Below are 24,392 nucleotides of genomic sequence, written 5' to 3' on the forward strand. Positions count from 1 at the left end.
TGCATCAGGCAGATGGACTTGGGTTAGGTTACAAAAGAAGCTATCCTATACTTGCACTGATTTGGTTTTTTATTATTTATTTATTTATTTATTTATTTATTTATTTATTTATTTATTTTTTGCCTGGCACCTAGACTTCACAGTACATGATTACTACTTCTCAATCTCTTATCTTTCAATCAACAAATACTTTTATGTACCTGCTATGCACCAGTTCTTGACATCAGTGGCTATCAGGGGTCAATATTGCAAGCTCCTTGCTCTCATGTAGCTTAACCATGTTATCCACAAATGCAGAATTACAAACAGATTTAATAGGGCTTGAGGAGCATAGGAAAAAGGCTTTCTGAAGAAGATAGACTTAAACCACAAAGAAGGAGGAAAACCAGAGGATGTGGTAAGTGGACAAAATGAGAAATAGTCGCGGGATTTTGCCACATGGAGGTTACTAATGACCTCACATAGAATGTTGTTAATGTTTTTAAAGTGGAAGCCAGACTGGAGTGTTCTAAGAGTGGGAGAATGGATCATGTAGATAGCATGGGAGAATAAGTCATGGGAGAATAAGTGGGAGTGGGAGAATAGGTCATGTAGACAGCAGGAAAAAACAAAAACCCCACTTTCAGGAAGCTTGGTAGGGAAGAACAGAAGAACAGTAGAAAGAATGTTACCTGGATGGGGAGGGTCAGAGGACAAAATTAAAAACCTAGTAGCTTAGTTGTTTGTCATCTCTGGTCCCTACCCCCATCTCTGCCTATAATGAAAATAGCACATGGACAGCATAGTTGCCCAGAGTGAGTGGTGCTTGGACAGGAACCAAAATTACACTCATATAGGAATATTCATTTGGTGAAACTTAATATATGCAAAAAAGTTCTAATATAGAAAAACCATCCTTTGGACAAAGCAGTAGCTTTATGAAATATAATGTCTCTTTCATTTACAATGGAATTTACCTGTTTCAATTTAAAATATTTTTTAAAATAATTTCTAGACACACTGGACCATCATAATTAGCTAAACAGTCTGTTTCAAATTTACTATCTCTTAATATCCAATTATGTGAACAGATTGGCCTAATCTGTGCTAATGAGGTGTACTAGCATTCCACTTTGTGGATTATATAGACCCATGGCCTTTCACTGGTTGATTAAATTAAATATTTAAAGAGAATATTAATGCTTTCAAGCCAATAGCAGATTATTTCTGCTCTGGGACTCAGTACAGCTGCTCCTGAAATGCATAAGACAGGCATCTGCAACACAGTAAAATAAAATAATTTGAGGATAATATTGAAGCCATATTTATCACTACAGTTTTGGACACATCTATTTTCATTGACATCAGCAAGTCTAGCATTTACATTAATTGCATAAGAAAGCACATTACCATTTTAATTACAGGAAAAGATTAGTCTGCCCGGTGCTTAAATGGACACCTCTAATATTTGAAAAAATAGACATGAAGGGGCGCCTGGGTGGCTCAGTCTGTTAAGTATCCGACTTGGGCTCAGGTCAAGATCTCAGGGTCCTGGGATTGAGCCCCATCCCCTCTGCACTCAGCTCAGCAAGGAGTCTGCTGTTCCGCCTCTTTCCCTATGCCCCCCCCTCTTTTTTTCTCTCTCAAATAAATAAATAAAGTCTTAAAAAAAAAAAAAGATATGAAATTAAGTAGCTAACATTACACCCACCCAGGGCAGGCATCCTTAACTAAAAGCCACAAAGAAAGCGCCCAATTCCAAGTGTTAAATAGATCAATTCACAGAAATACCTGGGGTATTTTCTCTGCTACTGTTTCTCTTGCCATTCTCGCCTCTGGCTACTATATATTTTTCTACAAAGAAAATATTTAGGAAACAGCATGTCTAATAAACTCAGAGGGAGCCACTGTTGATCAGATATGGAAACCACATTCTAAAAAAAAATGGAAGGAAGCCAACGTGCACACCCGATTGTGGTATGTGAGACCCACTGACTAGAAACAGATTTTAAAAGCTGTTCAAGTTCGTCAGCCTGGATGCTAATCTTTTTCCTCAAGAACTGAGCAGAAGAAAAATGCCAGGACTATTTTGGAAGCACCGAATTACAAGATCTGGAATAAGCTGCTTCATCAGACAGGCAGCTAGAAAATCCTATTTGCAAAATAGCTCCCACTAGCTTCTTTTATGTCCGAAGTGAGACTCAATTTTGGCTAGAAAATGCACGCCTGTCAGCGGTAAGGAAGAGGAATGGTGGCTCCCTCCTCCCCCCATCAGAAACACCGTTGCCTGGATGAATGGACCGCGGGAGCGCAGGGTCTTCCACGCGCAGAACTGACCGGGTACAGTCGCTGTCTCCCAGTCCTAAAGAACAATCTCTTTGAGGCACCCGGGGAGAGTATCCCGACCAGCTGGTTTGAAGCGGGCAGCGGGGGCTGCACAGTGGCCGACTACCCCTGCGGGCACGAAGGTCAGTAAGGTAGCGAGGTTAAAGGCACAAAGGAGCGGGGTCTCCGGGCTCTGGGGCATTTCTAGGCGGTCCCCGGAGCCAGCCGAGGAGACGCTTGGGACGCAGGCAGAGCAGAAGGTGGGCAGAGCCCTCTCTCCCCGCTGCTTTTACCTGCCACAGCTGAAGCACGGCCACTGGCTCTTGCTGAGTCCGCGCCTCGCTCCCGACGGGACAGCAGCCTCCTCCTCCCCAGCCTGCACTTGCAGTTGAGCCGGCGCTCTTCGGACAGGGTACTCTGCGGGCATCCCAGCGTCAAGGTCCCATGGCTGGGACTTCTCCGCGCCCCGCTGGGACGCCCCGGCAGTTTGTCGCGGCGCTCGCCTACGTGCTCCTGAGCTGCCCAGTGCTACGGGGACAGGTACCCTCGCCTGGGACTGAACCCCACCCTGCGCTCTACATGCCCACCTGGGGCGCTCTGGCCCGCGGTAGCCCCGACGGCCCCAGCGTCCTGATCGCCAACCCGGGACTCCGGGTTCCCGTGGGCCGCTCGCTTTGGCTCGATCCGCTCCGGGACCTGGTGATTCGAGTGCAGCCCGGGCACTGGTGCGAGGTGACGGTGCTGGACGCCCTGCCGCTGAGCCACGGTGCGCTCTCCCCCAGCCGCTTCCCCTGCGCCTTCGGGCCCCGCCAGGTCCAGTACACTCACTTCGGCTCCCGAAGCCCGGGACGCGCGCGGGTGCGGCTGCAGCTGCGCTACCACGCCCCGACTTACACGCTGGCACTGCCCTTCACGCTGGCTGTGGACGTGGTCTTCCCCCAGCCGGAGCTGGTGACGCGCAACAGGCCTTTGTTGGTGGAGAAGCCGCGGGGCTGGAGCCAAGCCATCGACAGGAGAGTGCTGGACTTCGCCTCCCTGGGGAACGGAGCCTCTACCGCCAGCAGGTGCCGGCTCACCCTTTTTCCTCCCCACGGCGGCCCACCGCCCAAGTATGGGCGTTTGGTGGACGCCATGGGGGCCCCTCTCCCCAGGGGCGAGAGCGTAGACTGTGAGGCTTTTGTCAGAGCTGGGGTGCGCTACCAGCATACCGCCACCACCCCGTCGCCGAATCGGGACTATGTGTCCTTGATGGCGGAGCTGCTAGGGCCAGAAGACAGAGGCACTGGGTCAGAGGAGGTGCTGCTCCGCGAGCACTTCCAGCTGCTGGTGAGCATCCGCGACGGAGTAGAGAACACTGCACCTAGGCCCAGTTTTGTGGCCCTGATGATGATGGAGGTCAGTCAGTTCTTGCTAACAGCCCTGACCCCTGACTCGCTGGCTGCGGAGGACACGGAGTCTGACCCCGATGACCTGGTCTTCAACATTCTCAATGCCCCCACAACCACGCCAGGGCACCAGGGATACGTGGTCAGCACTGACGACCCCCTGGGTCTTCCAGTCTCTTTCTTCACCCAGCGGGAGCTGCGGGAACTGAAAATTGCCTATCAGCCCCCGACAGAGAAATTGGATTCAGAGCACCTCTTCCAGCTGGAGCTGGAGGTGGTGGACGGAGATGGCGCCACCTCAGACCCCTTTGCCTTCATGGTGATAATGAAGCCCATGAACACCCTGGCCCCAGTGGCTGGATATAACCAGGGACTACTGCTATTTGAAGGTCAGTTACAGCCCCTGTCCAGCACCCACAGCCTTCGGATCAGTGATAATGATAACCGAGAGGAGGTGATAGTAACTGCAGTAAGGGGCTTGAGACACGGGCAGCTGGTGGTGCTTGGGGCACCCGCTGGGCGCAAGCATTTCACACCAGAGGACCTGGCAGCAGGGCGAGTGGTGTACCAGCATGATGGCAGCAACACCTACAGTGACAATATCATTTTCCGGATGGAGGATGGGCACCACCAGGTGGAATTCCTCTTCCCTGTCACCATCATACCTGTTGATGATGAACCACCGAAGGTCAAGGCCAACACCGGGCTCTCAGTTACAGAAGGACAGGTGGTCCAGATTTCCCCCTTTGTCCTGAGTGCTACTGATATTGACTCTGATGACTCAACCATCCATTTTGTGCTGGAGGACCAGCCTCTAGAAGAAAAAAAGGAAGAAAGAGGGTGGGATCTGGTCCCTGGTTCCTCTTACTCAACTCAGCACCTGGGAGAGATGCTGCTGCGGCAGGCTGAACCACCTCTGACCCCTGAAGATGAAGATTGGTATTATGTGGAAAAAGAAGGACTTTATGAGAAGGTGGTGACTGAGTGGCTTCAGCAAGACATCATGGAAGGGAAACTCTTCTACCGCCATCTTGGACCCCATAGCCCTCAAACTGTCATGGTCCAGCTGACTTTCCATGTACAGGATGACCATGACCCACCCAATCTGTCCAACCAGCACTTCTTCACCATCAAGGTCCAACCAGTGGATCTGCAGAGTCCAGAACTATTTCCAGGAACTACCTTAGAAATGACCGTGCACCAGTACCAACTCACTCACTTCCAGAAGAAATTCCTCCAATATATTGACCAGGACTCAGATGACCAGAACCTGTGGTACACCTTACTGACACCCCCAACTGACACAGATGACAACCACCGAGTCCGGGCTGGAGAAATTGTGCTCACTGATTCGCCAGATACGCCCATCATGCGCTTCACCCAGGCCCAGGTAAATCTCCAAAAAGTTGCCTACCAGCCCCCACAGAAGAAACTGGGTATTGTACCACGGGTTGTGCAGTTCACCTACCAAGTGGAGGATGCTGCAGGCAACAGTGTACCTGGCATATTCACATTATTCCTGAAGCCTGTGGACAACCAGCCTCCAGAAGTCACCAACAGAGGCTTTACTGTCTTAGAGGGAGGAAACTTTATCCTCAGCAGTAATGAACTGGATGTCATAGACCCTGACACAGATGTTGACCAGATTGTCTTCATGTTAGTCTGGGGTCCCCAACATGGACACCTGCACTACTTAAATAAACATATGGTTCCAGGGGAACTTTTCATGCAAGCTGACATTATTAATGGGAGTGTCTTTTACCAGCACAGCAGAGACCAGATTACCAATGACACCTTCCATCTGGAGGTAAGTGACAGGGTGCACCACATACCCATCACCGTCCAGATTTCCGTGCATCCCACTACTGACAAAACTCCCAGGATCTCTATTACAGGTAGTCCATTATTAGATGTTTCCTTAGATGTACTAGAGAGCAGAGTCACTGAGATCACCATGGGCATCATACATGGCAAAAAGAAGGGCGCAGGTGACTTGATGCTGTCTTTCATTATGGAGGATAGCCCAAAATTGGGTACTCTTCTAGTGAATGGCTTACCTGCAGAACGATTCACCCAAGAGGACCTCATCAGTGGGACAGTAGTCTACGTCCACACTGGGGGTGAAGTTGGTTTCCAGAAACAACATGATACCTTCAGCCTCACCCTCTCCAAGGATTCTTATCAATGGGTGGTGGGAGACAGCATAGTGGAGAGAGTGCAGGTGCAAGTGGTTGTGCTGCCTGTGGACAATGTGGCACCCACAGTCTTGGTGGGGGAGTTCTATATTGTTGATGAAGGCGGGAAGAGTCCCTTGACCTTACGACATCTCAATATTGAAGATGTGGACACACCCCAAGATGAAATCCTATGCACAGTTACTGGTCAGCCAACCTCTGGCTACCTGGAAAACATTGCACCAGCTCCCGGCTCAAAAGAATCACGGGCTGGTAGTCCCATCAGTGCTTTCTCCATCAGAGATGTCCAAGCAAGGCATATCAATTATGTACAGAGTATTCACAAGGGGGTAGAGCCACAAAAAGATCAATTCACCTTTCATTGTTCTGATGGCATCAACTTCTCCCCAAATGTCTTCTTCCCTATAATCATTTTACCCACCAATGATGAGCAGCCTGAACTTTTTGCCGGTGAGTTTGTGGTATTAGAGGGGATGAGCCTGGTCATAGACACCCCACTGCTCAATGGAGCAGATGCTGACTTGCCACCAAATGAGCTTCACTTTCAGCTCACAGCCCTCCCTCAGCATGGCCGAATCGTACAGCAGCTGGCCACAGGCAGCCAGCCCATCCACAGCTTCACCTTACAGGAGATCCAGGAGGCCTCCACTATTGTGTATGAACATGATGACTCTGAAACCACAGAGGATAGTTTTGAGGTCTGGCTGAGTGATGGCAAGCACACCACCCACAGGAAGGTACCCATTATGGTGATCCTGGTGGATGATGAAACCCCTCGACTGACCACCAATGATGGGCTGGAGGTAGAGACTGGACACACCAAGGTCATCACAAATTGGGTCCTTAAGGCCACAGATCTTGACTCCGATGAAAAGAGCCTCAGTTTTGTTCTCCGTTCAGGGCCTCAACAGGGGCTTCTACAGCGGCTGAGAAAACCCAGAGGGGAAGTGAGAAATAACCTCACCCTAGGAATGAACTTCACCCAGGATGAGATTGACAGAAGCCTCATCTGTTACACCCACACAGGCCAAGATGGAGTCCTTGACATTATCAAGTTTGATGTGACTGATGGGATTAACCCTTTAATAGACCGCTACTTCTACATCACTATTGACAGCTTAGACAGGGTCTTCCCTGAGGTGGTTAGCAAAGGGCTTACCCTGACAGAAGGTGGCAGAGTGACCCTTACCACCAATCTGCTTAGCACCAGTGACATCAACAGCCCTAATGAACAGCTTCACTTCAGGATCACACGGGCTCCTAGCATGGGGCACTTAGAGAGCTCTGACCACCCTGGGAAGCCCATTGCCTCTTTCACTCAGCTTCAGTTGGCTAGCAACAAAATATTCTATGTCCACACTTCAAATGATGAGATAAAGACAGACAGCTTTGAGTTTCACGTGACTGATGGACTCAACCCTGTGTTCCAAACCTTCAGGATCTTCATCACAGATGTGGATGATAAGAAACCTATCTTGACCATCCATAAACTAATACTGCAGGAAGGGGAAAGCAAACACATCACTCCCTTTGAGTTGACAGTGGAAGACAAGGATACTCCAGATGATCTTCTCCTCTTTACTGTCACCCAGCTCCCCATCCATGGTAGGATTTTGTACAATGGCAGTCATTCTGTGACCACCTTCACCAAGCGGGACCTGAATGATAACCTGATTAGCTATTGGCACGATGGCAGTGAGACGACTGAGGACAGTTTCTCCTTGACTGTGACAGATGGCACTCATGCTGATTTCTATGTCTTCCCAGACACTGTCCTAGAGACACACAAACCTCAGGTAATGAGGATCCACATAAGTTCTCTAGACAACAGGCTCCCCCAGATTGCCACTAACAGAGGTGTATCAGCCTTGAAGCGCCTTCACACTGGACACATGAGCTTCCTGATTACCAACAGGTCTCTGAGGGCAGAGGATCGAGATGGTTTCCATGGGCTCCTGAAGTATAAAGTGACCAGAGGACCAGAGCATGGCTTCATTATCAACACTGACCTTGGAAACCAGAGCACGCAAGTGTTTATGCAAGGTTAGTAATGATATCCCCAATACCTCAGTCCCTCTCCATGAGCAGATCAAGTCTCCCACTTCTGAATAAAATTTTCCCAACCTCAGCCCATTGACAGACAGATTTTGATTCTAATGAAATACGGTGGAATATGAGATTATTCTGATAACAAAAAAGGGCAACTAGTCCTTTTCTAGCCATTTCATCAGGATGCCCATTTAACAGGAACTCTCGGACATCCAGTAAGGCTGGTAGTTATGCCCTAAAATTGCAGAATGCAGGTGGACAGTTTCTGTTTCTGAAATATCATCGTAAGATATGATTACATTAATTTTGATATTATCAGTTTAATTTCAAAGAATGACATACCTAGGAATTGTTTTCATAGTTTATCAGTAAATTTAGATTTCTGAAGATGATATTTTGTACTTAGATTTTGGAGATAAATATTACACTGCACATTTTATTGTACTATTCAAATGTAACTTCTGCATCTAAAAAAAAAAGCATAGAACTAAATTTTCCTAAGTTTGTGGAGGGATATGTTTTAAAGATCTTTTTAAAAATACATTTGTCATTATTACTAATGGTGAACTTGAGGCAGGTTCCTCTGTTTTCCCAGGTAAAGTGACACCTGCTGTCTGTGGCAACTCTTTACATTGTCTTAAAACTTTTTCATGTAGCTTTACACATGAAATGTGAAGAGATACATGGAATTTTTCTATATGCAATACATATATACCTAAATGCAATCTTAGAGTAAAACTTATGAAGGGTGTTTAAAAAATAGTTTGGTTACATTTTCAGAATCGCTTCTAAGGCCAATGAAATCATGTGGTTTTATAAGAATTATCTTTCTAAATAAATACCCCCAAAATGCAAATTGTCTTTAATATACTAATAATTATCAATACAAAAAACACAATTACAGACCAAGTGACAAATTCTCAAAAATCCAAGAGAATAGGCAATAAAAAATCATTTTATTCCCATTTTCTTTTTTCTTAGAATGCAGCAGTTATTCTTGTTTAAATTCATTTTGACTAATAGTTAATGAATAACCACCATCATGCCAAGCTCCAGGCTTGTGCAGAAGACCTAAACCAGATAGACTCAATTTTCCATAGAGGATGTTGTAAAACATGCATCACTAGAATGTCTTTCTTGTTGGGGATGATCCTACAGATCATACACACAGCACGGTAACAAAATTTTAAATAATGTTCTATTTTTCCCAGTGTAACTTTAAGAAAAAATTAGATTCATGTTCACTTAATCATTTTTTTAAAAGTTAGATTTGTAGGCATTTAATTATTTTAAAATTTCTTTATTGTAGTATTTCCATGCCTTAACCCATTGAAGTTCCTAACATACTCATTTTCTGTTGTGCCAATATGATGAGTGATACTTGCTCTTTTATTAGCTGACATTGATGAAAGGAGGATCTGTTACGTCTTGAATGAAGGCAGCAAAGAAACAAAGGATATCTTCTACTTCTCTGTTGAAGACAATGGTAAGTCAGCATTAAAAGGGAGTCTTGGTTATTTAAAATCAATATGAAACTGAAAAAAATTAAATTATTTACACAGTAATCACAATCGGTGTATGTCAGAGTACCAACAAATGAATTCTTTTTGCTCTATTTGCAGTCCTATGCCAAATGATTCTTGACAAATCACTGTTTTGGAAGGGGAAGCAATGAGGAATTTCAATAATGAGATATGAAGTTTTTTACCTGACCTAGATTATGTGTGACATCCTATAGGCAAGTCAATCTCTTCCGGTGGTTCTGAGAATCTGACTGGTGGTTTCTGTCATTCTGGAACAAATTAGAAAGTCCACCTTTAGATTTTGTGAGGATTTTCAGCCCCAGAACTGAATCTTAGTGGCTCCTTGATCTCCAAATTGTAATCTTCCTGGATGCGGTGAAAAATAGGTTGACCAGCATAGAGGAAAACTTGCTCTAAAAATTGCCTGCGTACGCTGCACCTGTATCTGTTTACTCTGTCCTCAAAGTAGCATAATGGGAAGTGACGAGCTAATGGAAGGTGCTCTACTCAGCTAGGAATGGGCTGATTATGTTGTCAAAGAAAAATTATTTTGCAGTATGACAGAATAATTGCAAAACTTATGTCCGCGTGCTGCTTGCCACTCGATAACCTTTCAGTATAAATCATTACTCATTCCTAGTAAGTAACATGCCAATCGTGTTCCAGTTTTCTTCCTCAATTGTGTGCCATCATTCAGGACTGTTTTGGAAAACAGTCTTATACGAAGGCTGTGTAGTATACTGAGTTTGAATCCCAGCCCACCCTATGTGACCTTCAAAAAAGTAACCTGGTCTTCTCTGTGACTGATTTCACTAATGTATAAAATGGTGGTCTTCATACCACTTCCAAAGGGCTGCCAAGAGGATTAAGTGAGATAATATATGTAAAGCATTTGGCACAAAGTAGATGCCCATTAATAATGAGTCACCCCTCTCCACCTCTGATGAGACAAACTACACTGGAAACCACTGACACCTCCTCTCTATCTTCTCACTTAAAGTTTAAAATCTGATCTTTCCTTCATTCTCCAAGTTCCCAAGGACCAAAGTCACTAAAAAGATGAAGATACATTTAAGCCTTCCAAACTGACTCACTAACGTAAAGCACATGTGAGATTCAAATAGTTTATAGTGACTATTTTTCTTTCTGTTTTCTAGAAGGATGATATTCTAAAAAGATGTGTATCTGACTTGGACACTATACTTTCTGGGCAACATCAGAAACAAGAGTCAGTCTGTGATGATAAATGTGAATTTTATATTGCTACCATTCTTGAGTACTTTCTGTGGACCAGGCAATGCTTATATACATTATGACTTCTGATCCTCACTGTAAAATAAGAGGTAAACATTATGATGCCCATTTTAAAATGAAGGCACCAAGGTTGACTAACTGTCCTGAAGTCATACAGGTAATAAGCAGGTGAACTGAAATCAAACCCAGATATTGCAGATTCCAAAGCTAAGGTTCTTAAGCACGATTGCTACACTACCTCTGTTCATTATGCCAAAACCACGGACAAAAGTCAGGGAATAAGGCAAAGACAGCACTTTCTCAACTCACAAAGAAGCCCCTAGTAAATTAAAGTGATAATAATAACCAAACATGGACTCCAAAATATTTGAGGACACATTTGCTCATAGTTGGATGTCCATACGCTGATTCAATATTTATGCAGTTATTTGTTCCCTGGATTTTTTTGTTGTTTTCTGAGTATCCTGCACAGAGCCATATCTGCCCATTTTGACTGTTCTTGGGATAGCTCACAAATGTTGAATTACTCGCTTAAACATTTTCGTGTCAGGTATTTTCAAATTTTATAAATTTATTTTTCTACAAGAGCCAACTTGAACTTTTCTTTTAAAATATCCCAGTTGTGGGGGGGTGGGGGGCGGGCGCCTGGGTGGCTCAGTTGGTTAAGTGTCTGCCTCTCAGGTCATGATCCAGGATGCTGGGTCCGAGCCCCACCTCAAGCTCCCCACTTGGCAGAGAGCCTGCTTCTCCCTCTCCCTCTCCCTCCACCTGCTGCTATCCCTGCTGTGCTGTCTCACTCTCTGTGTCAAATAAATAAATAAAATCTTTAAAAATATATATTAAAAAATAATAAAAAATAAAATATCCCAATTTTTAAAATATTTCCCAAATGGAATGTTGAATAAGTTTACAATTTATTAATATTTTTATCTTGACAGCATACAGCACTAGCAGAAAGTACTGCTTCCAGTTATTTAAGCTTTTGGAATTGGATACACTTCTAAGGATGCATTTTTTACCAATGGGCTGAAGTAGAATTTGTTGTTGGTGTTGGTGGTGGTGGTGGTACCAACTTTCGAGGCATTAAAAGAAGACTGTGCCCTACCGCTAGGACTATGTATTAGGCACATCCTCAGATGAGCTCAGGGGTCTTAAAGGTGGACATATCAGCAATATGACTCCAGAGCTGCAATTTATTAGAACCCCAAGCTTGATAGCAGGAAGGTTTCCAATCCATAGGCTCTGAAACCAGGTTGACTGCACTCAGACTCCAGTGCCACCATTTAGTGGTTGTGTATCTTTGAGAAACTGTGCTTTAGTTTGCTCCTCTGTAAATTGGAGATGATTATAGTGTGTATCTCATAGGATTATTATGAGGATTTCATTGGTTTCCCATTGCTGCTACAATGAATTACCACAAATTTAGTGGCTTAAAACAACCCAGAATGACAAGTCTGTCGTTCAGAAGTCCAAAGTGGTTCTTACTGGGCTAACATCAAGGTTTGGGCAAGGCTCCCTTCCTTTCTGAAGTCTCTAGGGGAGAACCCATGTCCTTGCCCTTTCTAGCTTCTAGGAACTGTCCCATTCTTCCATATTCAAAGCCAAAAGTGTCCAGTCTTTCTCGTGTTGTTTCACTCTGGCCCCAACTCTCCTGCCTCCCTCTTTCCCTACAAGAATCCCTGTGATTACATCGGGCTCACCTGGATAATCCAGGATACTGTCTCCGTCTCAGAAACTTTAATCACACCTGCAGAGTCCCTTTTTCCATGTGATACATACACAGGTTCTGGGAATGAAGATATGGACATCGTTAGGGGGCCATCATCCTAAGTACCACAAGCATTAAAGAAACAACATGCACGAGGCACTGAAGAGAGCCTGACACAAAGCAAGCACACGATAGAATTATCAGCTGAGATACCAAGTGTTGTATTTCTCTTTTTTCAGGTAAAAAGAAAAGTAACAATTTATTCCTGAAAATCTATAGTTAGATCAGTTGATTATATAAAAATTTCAACTTTTTTTTTTTAAGATTTTATTTATTTATTTGACAGACAGTACAAGCAGGGGAGCGGCGGGTAGAGGGAGAAGCAGGCTCCCCTCTGAGCTGAGCAGGGAGCCCAACGTGGGGCTCGATTCCCGGACGCCAGGGATCATGACCGTAGGCAGACGCTTAACCTACTGAGCCACCCAGGAACCCCCCAAAATTCAACTTTTAAACTATTATGGTGAATTATCTTATTAGGGTACTGCCTGGAACTCTTGGCTTCTCATCGTTTTCTCTGTCCACTTATAAACTGATTTCATATGTATTAGAAGCCCACTAAGAAAAAAAAAAGTCCACTAAGGAGACAAAGGAAGAAGAGGAAGTAACTCAGACCCACTGTTCCGGGCTTTGCCACTGCACGCTGAGCCAGGGCGCACAGGAATACCTTGCCTATCCGCATCCCGTTTCCTGTAGCAATTGTGCCTTTTTCTTTTTGCTCTGCTATAGTTAAATGAAGTAACATATGCCCAAAATATAATAGGATACCCACCATCCATCAATTCCCCAATAAATACGAGTTTTCTTTTCTTCTTTCCTCTCCAATAGTTATGCACACACCTATATTTGTGTACATGGCTGAACTGGGAATTCAAAAGGAAATCGTTTACAATGTACCTAGTTTGTGTGTTCCATCTGTTTCTGCATCATCAATTTTGAGTAACTCAGACTAAGGCCATTGACGTCTCTTTTACAACATTGGTGGTAAATTTCATTACGTTCAAGTTTATCGTGAAAGCCACTGGTAGAATAGGGAATGCATTTTAGATTTCTAAAGCTCTGAACTGTACCAATTAAGCATACTGTCAAGTTATCCATCTTCCTCTCTGTAAGTCATTATACTCATAGATTTGTCTTGAAATTTTGCGTATCTCTACTATATGTAATGCCGAATGGATCTGTTCTACTTGCCATATAATAACATAACCTTAAATTTATATAGCACTTAATATTTCTACAAAGTGTTTTTATAGATGTTATTCCAATTGACCTTTACTATAACTTGTAAGACAGAAATTATCATCTCAGATTTTAAGATGAAGAAGTGGGCTTGAAGAATTAAAATGATCCACACAAAGGAACCATCAGAAACATTAAGTCAATACTTTCTAATAAGCCACACTAAATGATTATATGGGAGTGAGACAATTTTAGTTTGGGGATGTGTTACAGATATTTCACATTCTCCTTAAGACCTGAAACAAATTGTTTTATTTCCTCTTAAATTATTCAGTGTCTAAAACCAATCTGATTAACACTATGAATTTTGATATTTGAATTTTTTTTTTAATTTAACCTGATACATGCCTCATGGTCCCTATGAGTACCAGTTTTCCTTGTAGGTGAAGTGTCTTTTTTTTTTAAAGATTTTATTTATTTATTTGAGAGAGAGAATGAGAGAGGGAGAGAGAGAGAGAGAGAGAAAGAGCATGGGAGGGGGGAGGGTCAGAGGGAGAAGCAGACTCCCTGCTGAGCAGGGAGCCCGATGTGGGACTCGATCCCGGGACTCCAAGATCATGACCTGAGCCGAAGGCAGTTGCTTAACCAACTGAGCCACCCAGGTGCCCTGAAGTGTCTTTTTTAAGCAAGTTATGAAAGTAAAGTAAGAGCAACAAAAAGTTTTTTTTAGGACCAGTGATAGAACTAACGTAAGTCCAGTAAGTCTGCCCATGCAGTTAAGGTAATAACAAACTTGTTGAGGGCTTTAACTCTCTAGAACACATCTAAGAATTCAAGAGCAAGGCAGAAAATGTCTCTGAATAGTTAACTCAAAATCTGTGGCCCGATATTTTCACACGTGACTCAAAGAAGCCCTTAGTTGGAGTCTATTTACCCTTATTTCCCAAACAATTCTAAGTTAATTTTAAAGAAAAACACTGGTAAGAAGAGAGTTGGGGTTAAAATCAGAGACCGACAGGATGCAGAAGAGATAGATAAAAATGAGCAGCCAAAGGATTCAAATTCAGGAGAAACCAAGAGACAATGTAGTGAAGAGACATTCAACATATTTCTATAATACGGCAGAAGTGTAACTGCAGTAAGATTATAAAACATTTTGCAAGTCGTCAGGATGATGTCATAATAAACCCATATATAATATGGAAAGAGGTTCCCAATGTATTGTTAAAAAGAAAACCAAGTAGAAAGCTGTGTAAAGTTGTAAAGGACGTTCACATTTTCATGTATACATGCTTATATATATTTGCACAGGAAAAAGTCTAAAGTATATGTAGCAAGATGTTAAAAATGGTTTATAATGGCAGTGATGGATTTTAAGTTGTTTTTATTTCTTTTGATTTTCTTTACATTTTCTTGTGTAAATGCTTTACAATGACCATTATTATCAGAAAAAAAAAAAGCAATTTCCATTTAAGAAAAAAGAACACTGGACTACGTCACAACCAACTCGGTTCAATATCGATTTAAATGGCTAAACATGTTATTCTGGCTTATAAATAATTCAAAAATGTCCCCCTTAATAATGTCATAGATTTAAAAATCCAAACAAAGGAGAATCAGGGTGGGTTCCTCTCAGGCAGGAAGGAATCAACAGTTATACTTGTTGCTGACCCTTTCCCTCATGAGTCCTTCCTCCTTGTATCTATTATTCCTTCATACCATGACCAGAAATGAATTGTTAACTCTTGGGCAAGCTATAAGCAAGGCAGGTCCAGAGGTACCGGAGCAGACAGCTAGAGGGACAGGCAAGGCTCACCACCAGTGTCCCCATGTTCAATCTGTGGAAGAATTAGGTCAGAGTCACGAGGTATAGGAAAAAGCTAGAAGGTTGGGTGGGCTCATACTGGGGCAAGCAAAACTTTATGTCATCCCCTTTCCTTTGTGAAATATGCCAGGTAACCTTCCCTTTGTGTCATTTGTGATTTAATTTGGTTTTCTCACTTTCATGCTGAAACCATCGATTGTTTCTAGAAAAATGGAAGAGGTACTTCTATTTGGATCACCTTACAAGCTGTCTAGACAGTCACCTCAGCCATATGTCCTATCTCTGTTTGGAGGCCACACCTGGAGTATACCGGTCCTACAGTAATATTTTGCTACGAAGTAATTCTTTTAGAAATGGTGACACCTTTTCACAACCTCCACTATTGAGTCATTTTTAGGCACGCATTCGACAAATGGGAAAATGGTAAGGAACAATATTGAAAACTACCTTCATGGCACACTATTTAAGCCTTGTTTTTAGCATTGCTAATTATACTTCCAGCTGAAAGCTTTAAGTCTACAATTCTGCATTAAAATACCTGACTGTATAGGTATTTTTAACATAAATAGCCTAAGATTTTTTAAATGGCCTGTAATTCCTCCACCAGATAACTTGCTATAAACATTTTTTAAAAATAAATACATGTACATAGTTAAAGAATCATAATAATTAAACTGTGCATTGATATCTAATCCCTTTCCTTCTGTTTTCTTTCAAAAAGAAAATTAATCACATAGCAGAAAATAGATGTATATCCTTTTTATTTACACAAAAGAGATTATTTTTTTGTGCTCGGCTCGGAGCCTTGCCTTCTTTTGTTTAATGTACGTCTAGGTTATATCCAGACATATACTGAACTAGCACAAACAGATCTACCTTATCTGCTTTATCCTTTTTAGACAGCTACATAATATTTTTTATGGCTATATAAAAAAAATTGTTCTTACATATATGTGGCTATATTTTTTTCTCTCTCATTTTCAATGCTGCCATGAACTTACTCTTGGCCTACAGTTGTGGATGCATCCCTTTTCTTAGCAGTGGAAATGCTGACTTAACCTGGATATTTGCATGTCTAAAATATTCTAACTTTTCCCTAAATTCATAGTTGCTTCAGACATACAAGGCTTTCTCATACGAGGGTACCAAGACAGACATGTAGTTCAGATAGAAAATGTGAAAGCAGTTTATTCCAAAATTAACTATGAATCCTTAGAAGTTAAAAAGTATGAGCAAAGGAAAAAACAAAAAAAAAAAAACAAGCAAAGCCTTTTCTGCTGGTAGGTGCTCCCAGAAACCCCCCAGATTTCTTGCTTCCTTGTCTCTGCCAAGGCTGACTCTGGAGGAGTCTCTATTTCTGGTGCTTTTAAGGTCTGTCATGCTGAACTTGCAAGGATTAAGTCTGCAATTTAGAATTAAGTCTGAAGTCACAGGTATAGTGAACTGCCCCAAGATGGTCAGCTTCTCTGAGTACAGATCAAAAGAAGTTTTGCTAGTTTCTAGCTCACTAGCTCACTAGCTCACTAGCTCACTAGTCACGACCTCACTGGGGGTCGTGAGGACCACCGCACGGTGACAATGAGAGAGACGGGCAACCTCATCCATTTACATGACACCCGGCAGAGCTGAGTCTAAGTCACAACATTTTATAAAACATTGTATATCAGTGCTGGGTGCTTGACTATTAAACCTCCTACTTCTAGATAAGTCCCACACCTTATTTTTTGACATCGGCTTGCCCATGCTTAAGAAACATAGCTGCTTTTTCATATACTTTAATAACAAGTAGAATTCCTTACTTAGTTTCCACATAGAAAATTAGGTGGGGATTTGAGATAAAAGTTCTCCAGATATTGAGGTAAAAGTGAAATAATTTTCAGATGAGTTTCTGTTCTCCATTTTATTCTGTTGGTGCTAAAACATCCCTAATGTTTTCGGCCACATTTTTTAAAACTAAAAATAATACGTGCACAAACAGTACAAATATTCAAATAGTACAAAATAGTGTAAAGAGTACAATATTCAAATAGTACCAAAGAGTATAAAATAAAAAGCAAAGTTCTCTCCTGTTCCCATCCATAGTCCTATCCCACATGAAACCAAAAATTGTTTTTACATAAGCAAATGTTAGCACTCACACATACGTCTTGCTGTAATTATGTCTTCCATTAATGTTTAAAGTCCTGGAGGTCTGGGAGATAGCAGATAAACTTAAATTTTATTTACTTATTGTCTGATTTTTAATCTTTATGTAAATGGAAGCTGTTTAGAATTGTATTTTGGGCTGTGTATGCCAGGCAAAGAAAAAGAGGAGATAATCTGGCTAATTAAGTTGATATGCTCAATCAAATCATATAATCCTGATCATAATCTGTGTCAGAATTGATATGCTCCCCAACAATACCTGGTATATGATAGGTGCTCAAATCATGGTGGTTGAATAACAGGATAAATACAAATTCATGAAAAAAATGACCAAATCTCAAATCCATTTTATGATTTGTAGAGGCTGTATGCTTAGTTATAGTTGTGATTCAAAAAATAGTATTGATCCTAGTTGTGGATAATTTGGGAAGAAACTTCGAAATTAAAAAATGTTGATGATTAAAAAATTATGATCCACAGCAAATAACCTCAAAGAAAAATGGCTTTGGTCTCTTTATCTTTGAGTATTTGTATGAAAGCATTTTGTTCATATTTTTCTCCCCATAAAATAAAACACAGGCTTATTATTTAACCAAAATCTATTTTTTAAACTGTGCAATTCTATGTATAAAAATAGGAAGCCAGGTTGAGCATGTAGTAGCCTAGGAAAGCTCTGATACAAGAAAATAATCACACTTCACAAAGATGATTAATGAAAGGAGAAAATGTTTTTGAAAGCAAAGAAATACTATGAATGATGCTCTTTTAGTATTCTCGACTGGTAAATCAATGCCTACTATATTCAGGGAGTGTCTCATTTAGATCACATTAATGTGTATCTCTTGCTTTTCATTTTCCAGTTGCTAAATAACCTCATTACCACATACATCAATTTAAGAAACATTTTCTTGCTTGAAAAGAGAATTTATTGCTTAAAAACAGCAAAGCTGTTTTTACCTTGTGTTATATAAACAGGCTCTTAAATAATCACTTCAGGGATCAATTTAAAATAAAACTAGACAACCTCAGGATTAGGTCCTAAATTCTGTGTACATAATACATGTACCTAATAAATAATTATAAGTAAACAAATACATATGTGTATATATGAACATATATATATATTAGTTTATGAGGTATAGGTGAACACACAGAGCTCTCTACAATGAGAAAAATATTTTGACTCATTTGGAATGGCTAGTTAACATGTATCGATCTTCTTGATGATAAAGTAAAATAGTCTGACTTCAAATTCAGGCTCATCATTCATTGAACATCTGTCTGGTCCCAGGTGTTATACTAGACATTTAAGTACCTTACCTCTCATTTAATCTCCACAGTACCATCATGAGATAGATATTATCTCCCATTTTATAGATTTAAAAAAGCTAAGTCTTGGTGACCTTGAGTGAAATTATTATTAATGTTATTAGCACTTGAACATTCTAAGGAGTCATATGGAAGGATAAGACCATCGCAAAATCCTAATCCTTATGAAATTAAGTCAGTATTAAAATTATTCTTACATATTGATTGACCCTTTGTCCAAAAATCACATGGTTCTCAGGACGCCTGGGTGGCTCAGTCGGTTAAGCATCTGCGTTCAGCTCAGGTCCTGATCCCAGGGTCCTGGGATCGAGTCCCACATTGGGCTCCTTGCTCAGCGAGAAACCTGCTTCTCCCTCTGCGTGCTGCTCCCCCTGCTTGTGCTTGCTTGCTCTCTCTCTCTCTGACAAATAAATAAAATCTTAAAAAAAAATTACATGTTTCTCTGGAATGCAGAAGGTATTTAAAGCAGAAATTATAGGAAATATTTGGAAGGAAAGGAAGGCAAGAAGCACAAATGACTGGATGCCATTGCCACGTTTAGGAATCAGAAATCACTGTTTCAACTTAGGTCAGATGACTCATCTGTAGTTTTGAATGACTAGAGTCACTGAAGACAATATTCTTAATAGAAAAATTATCTACAGATTGCATTCTGACCGAGCTTCAAATAAGTCGAGCTGCCGGACGTTTTGCTCATCATTGTCTCTCAGGACACAGACACATTGTCTCCATGTATGATAGTGATTCAGACTTTCCTAAAGTAATTTACAAAAAGTGGGAATGCATATGCATATATCCATCTGCACACTCTCAGACCAAATTTATGAGAAACTGACAGAGAAACAAAACATATGTAAGAAGCTCAGACTGTGTATCAAACCCTGCCCTCATTAGCAGGAAACCAGGTGGTAAAATATGCTAAACCTACGCGGTGCTTAACCCGGTCAGGTTTCCGAGGTTGTGCCCTTGCAGTAACACAAAACCAGAAAGTCAGTAGCAGTGTGACTTCTGCCCCTTGAAATCTCAAGCCAAGCTCAAGGGTAAGGGATAACTGCCCAAATGATCAAGCATCACAGTGTTTTGTTCGTTAGGTGTGTTATTAGAATGTTGTGCATTAGGTGTGCCAGGAGAATGTTTGGCTTTCACTTTCTTTTTTGACAATAGATTACGAAAGTGAACGCGGGAATGTATTGTTCCACTGGGTGGCATAAGCAGAGGGACCCATGGAGCCTCCAAATCATTGTTAGTGATGCCTCTGGTATTCCGGTTTCTGGCTTTGATGTTCTTCTTCTTTCTACCTCTTGTTTCACCTTCTATCCTCATTTTCTTCCTCATTTGCTTTTTTTTTTTTTATGTTAGTCACCATACATTACATCATTAATTTTTGATGTAGTGTTCCACGATTCACTGTTTGCGTATAACACCCAGTGCTCCATGCAGAACGTGCCCTCTTTAATACCCATCACCAGGCTAACCCATCCCCCACCCCCTCCCCTCTAGAACCCTCAGTTTGTTTCTCGGAGTCCATAGTCTCTCATGGTTTGTCCCCCCCTCCTTTCCCCCCCTTCATTTATCCCTTCTATCTTCTTTTATTTTTTTAACATATAATGTATTTGTTTCAGAGGTACAGGTCTATGATTCAACAGTCTTGCACAATTCACAGCGCTCACCATAGCATATACCCTCCCCAATGTCTATCACCCAGCCACCTCATCCCTCCCACCCCCCACCACTCCAGCAACCCTCAGTTTGTTTCCTGAGATTAAGAATTCCTCATATCAGTGAGGTCATATGATACTTGTCTTTCTCTGATTGACTTATTTCACTTAGCATAATACCCTCTAGTTCCATCTATGTCGTTGTAAATGGCAAGATTTCAGGGTTTTTTGATGGCTGCATAATATTCCATTGTGTGTATGTGTGTATGTATATATCACATCTTCTTTATCCATTCCCCTGTTGATGGACATCTTGGCTCTTTCCATAGTTTGGCTACTGTGGACATTCTGCTATAAACATTGGGGTGCACATACCCCTTTGGATCACTACATTTGTGTCTTTGGGGTAAATACCCAGTAGTGCAATTGCTGGGTCGTAGGGTAGCTCTATTGTCAACTTTTTGAGGAAACTCCATACTGTTTTCCAGAATGGCTGCATCAGCTTGCATTCCCACCAACAGTGTAAGAGGGTTCCCCTTTCTCCACATCCTCACCATCTGTCGTTTCCTGACTTGTTAATTTTAGCCATTCTGACTGGTGTGAGGTGGTATCTCATTGAGGTTTTGATTTGGATTTCCCTGATGCTGAGTGATGTTGAGCACTTTTTCATGTGTCTGTTGGCCATTTGGATGTCTTCTTTGGAAAAATGTCTGTTCATGTCTTCTGCCCATTTCTTGATTGGATCATTTGTTCTTTGGGTGTTGAGTTTGATAAGTTCTTTATAGATTTTGGATACTAACCCTTTATCTGATGTGTCATTTGCAAATATCTTCTCCCATTCTGTCGGTTGTCTTTTGGTTTTGTTGACTGTTTCCTTTGCTGTGCAAAAGCTTTTTATGTCGATGAAGTCCCAATAGTTCATTTTTGCCCTTGCTTCCCTTGCCTTTGGCGATGTTTCTAGGAAGAAGTTGCTGCAGCTGAGGTTGAAGAGGTTACTGCCTGTGTTCTCCTCTAGGATTTTGATGGATTCCTGTCTCACATTGACGTCTTTCATCCATTTTGAGTCTATTTTTGTGTGTGGTGTAAGGAAATGGTCCAGTTTCATTCTTCTGCATGTGGCTGTCCAATTTTCCCAACACCATTTGTTGAAGAGACTGTCTTTTTTCCATTGGATATTCTTTCCTGCTTTGTCGAAGATTAGTTGACCATAGAGTTGAGGGTCCATTTCTGGGCTCTCTATTCTGTTCCACTGATCTATGTGTCTGTTTTTGTGCCAGTACCATGCTGTCTTGATGATGACAGCTTTGTAATAGAGCTTGAAGTCCGAAATTGTGATGCCACCAGCTTTGCTTTTCTTTTTCAACATTCCTCTGGCTATTCGGGGTCTTTTCTGGTTCCATACAAATTTCAGGATTATTTGTTCCATTTCTTTGAAAAAAGTGGATGGTATTTTGATAAGGATTTCATTAAATATGTAGATTGCTCTAGGTAGCATAGACATTTTCACAATATTTGTCCTTCTAATCCATGAGCATGAAACATTTTTCCATTTCTTTGTGTCTTCCTAAATTTCTTTCAAGAGTATTTTATAGTTTTCTGAGTACAGATTCTTTGTCTCTTTTGTTAGATTTATTCCTAGGTATCTTATGGTTTTGGGTGCAGTTGTAAGTGGGATCAACTCCTTAATTTCTCTTTCTTCTATCTTGTTGTTGCTGTATGGAAATGCTACCGATTTCTGTGCATTGATTTTATATCCTGCCACTTTACTAAATTCCTGTATGAGTTCTAGCAGTTTTGGGGTGGAGTCTTTTGGGTTCTCCACAAAGAGTATCATGTCATCTGCAAAGAGTGAGAGTTTGAATTCTTCTTTGCTGATTTGGATGCCTTTTATTTCCCTCATTTGCTTTTAATTTCTTCTGCACACCTTATAGAATTAGTTCTGGATGCTCATCATATTCCCCTTGGTTTTTTCCCAGCCGCACAATATATTCCACCTGTGACCTTATTTACATTATTTAATCCTCCTTATGCCTTCTTTTCCATTCTCTGAGACAGTTTCCAGAAAACATAATATCCTTTGGTGTATTTATTTTAAAAGTGTTTGAAAAAGGATAGCAATACAGTTATTAAAGCAATCCCTACATCTCATAATGAGAACGTTCTTAATACCTAACCTTAGTTATATTTAATAAATGTGCTGGGGAAGGTGTGCAATTCGTTATGGTTAGAAGTAAAAATTTTCTGAAACAGAACGAGGTGTTATGATGTCTACCCAAAGAAGCCAAGAACATTGGAAACATCTGCTAGAAAATAAAATCATACTGAAGGGAGGGAAATTGAATCCCTTTGAGCTCAGCCATGTAAAAAGTTTCATTTGCATGAGCTTCAAGGAGCTAGTCATCCTCTCTCTCTCTCTCATTTTTTTAAAAATTTTATTTATTTATTTGATAGAGAGATAGAGAGAGCACAAGTAGGCAGAGCAGCAGGCAGAAGGGGAGGGAGAGGCAGGCTCTCGGCTGAGCAGGGAGCCTGATTCCAGGACCCTGGGATCATGACCTGAGCCAAAGGCAGACGCTTAACCCACTGAGCCAACCAGGTACCCCAACTAGCTGTCCTCTCTTTAATCATCAGGGCGGGTACTCCCCCGTGCTCAGGACAGGCCCTTGGTGGAGTTGGCCAAGTTACAGCTGGAAGCATCTTTGTTCAGGAGACAGCCAGTTGGGTCCTCTGTGGAAGCAATTATGATAGACTGAAAATGGCTGTTTCTCTGCTTCCTGTGATGAAAGTGGAATATGCACCAGCTGGCACAGCATTAAGAGAAAAGATAATAGGTTTCTTGAGACAATGACTTCCTAGTCTTTTTAAGTGACTGCAAAGAACTGCTGGAGTTCAATGATTATTTGGGGGAAGACTTGTAATAGATTTCCCATTTCCTTTTTTTAAATGAATAAATGCTGCCCCGCATCAGAGTCTCAGTGGCCAGAATTATGTATGTAGATGAATTAAAGACATCAAAGGCAAATCCAGTTTTTCTCCTTTGTAGTTTCTTTTCAGTAAAATAAATCTGTAGATCTTAACCCAAGAGATCTATAGATAGAATTCAGACGCTCAGTGAACTTGAATGAAAAAAAAATGTTATCTTTATTTTTACTAACCTCCACCTAAAATACAGCTTTCCCCCCAATTATAAATGTAGGTAACAAATGACAACACGACCGGCAGCCCTTGTGGCTTTGTAACCAGTAGAAATAACAGATATTTTAATATCAAATTCTAGGAAGTGTAGAGATGTCAAAGTATCCTTTATATTCATCATTACTTTGAAATTTTGGTGGCGATTACTATCGGAAATTTCTTTTTTTAATAGCCTTATGACATAAGGGTAGGGCACCTGGGTGGCTCAGTTGGTTAAGCAACTGCCTTCGGCTCAGGTCATGATCCTGGAGTCCCGGGATCGAGTCCCGCATCGGGCTCCCTGCTCAGCAGGGGGTCTGCCTCTCCCTCTGACCTTCCCCCTTCTCGTGCTCTCTCTCTCTCTTTCTCATTCTCTCTCTCTCAAATAAATAAATAAAATCTATTTTTTTTTTAAAAAAGGCAGGGTAAATGCTATATTAAGAGTCAGCTGGGGCACCTGGGTGTCTCAGTTGGTTAAACATCTGCCTTCGTCTCGGGTTGTGATCCTGGGGTCTTGGAATAGAGCCCCACATGGGGCTCCCTTCTCAGCAGGGAGTCTGCTTCTCCCTCTCCCTCTTCCCTGCCTCCTGCTCTCTCTCTCAAATAA

The 24,392-nt window shown here is 41.6% G+C and overlaps 1 protein-coding gene across 1 annotated transcript in view; it reads left to right on the top strand.

Moving 5' to 3' along the window:
* Positions 1–2,366: 2,366 nt before the first annotated feature.
* Positions 2,367–24,392, top strand: part of FREM3 (FRAS1 related extracellular matrix 3) — an 83,526-nt gene continuing 61,500 nt past the window's right edge. Inside the window, exons 1-2 of the mRNA XM_035023216.1 lie at positions 2,367–7,927; positions 9,330–9,419. Of these exons, the coding sequence (XP_034879107.1) occupies positions 2,749–7,927; positions 9,330–9,419 (5,269 nt within the window). The 5' untranslated portion in view covers positions 2,367–2,748. The remainder of the gene's footprint in view (positions 7,928–9,329; positions 9,420–24,392) is intronic.

The sequence above is a fragment of the Mirounga leonina genome, unplaced genomic scaffold (genome assembly GCF_011800145.1).
Source record: "Mirounga leonina isolate KUSES-001 unplaced genomic scaffold, KU_Mleo_1.0 Mir_176, whole genome shotgun sequence".
NCBI lineage: Eukaryota > Metazoa > Chordata > Mammalia > Carnivora > Phocidae > Mirounga > Mirounga leonina.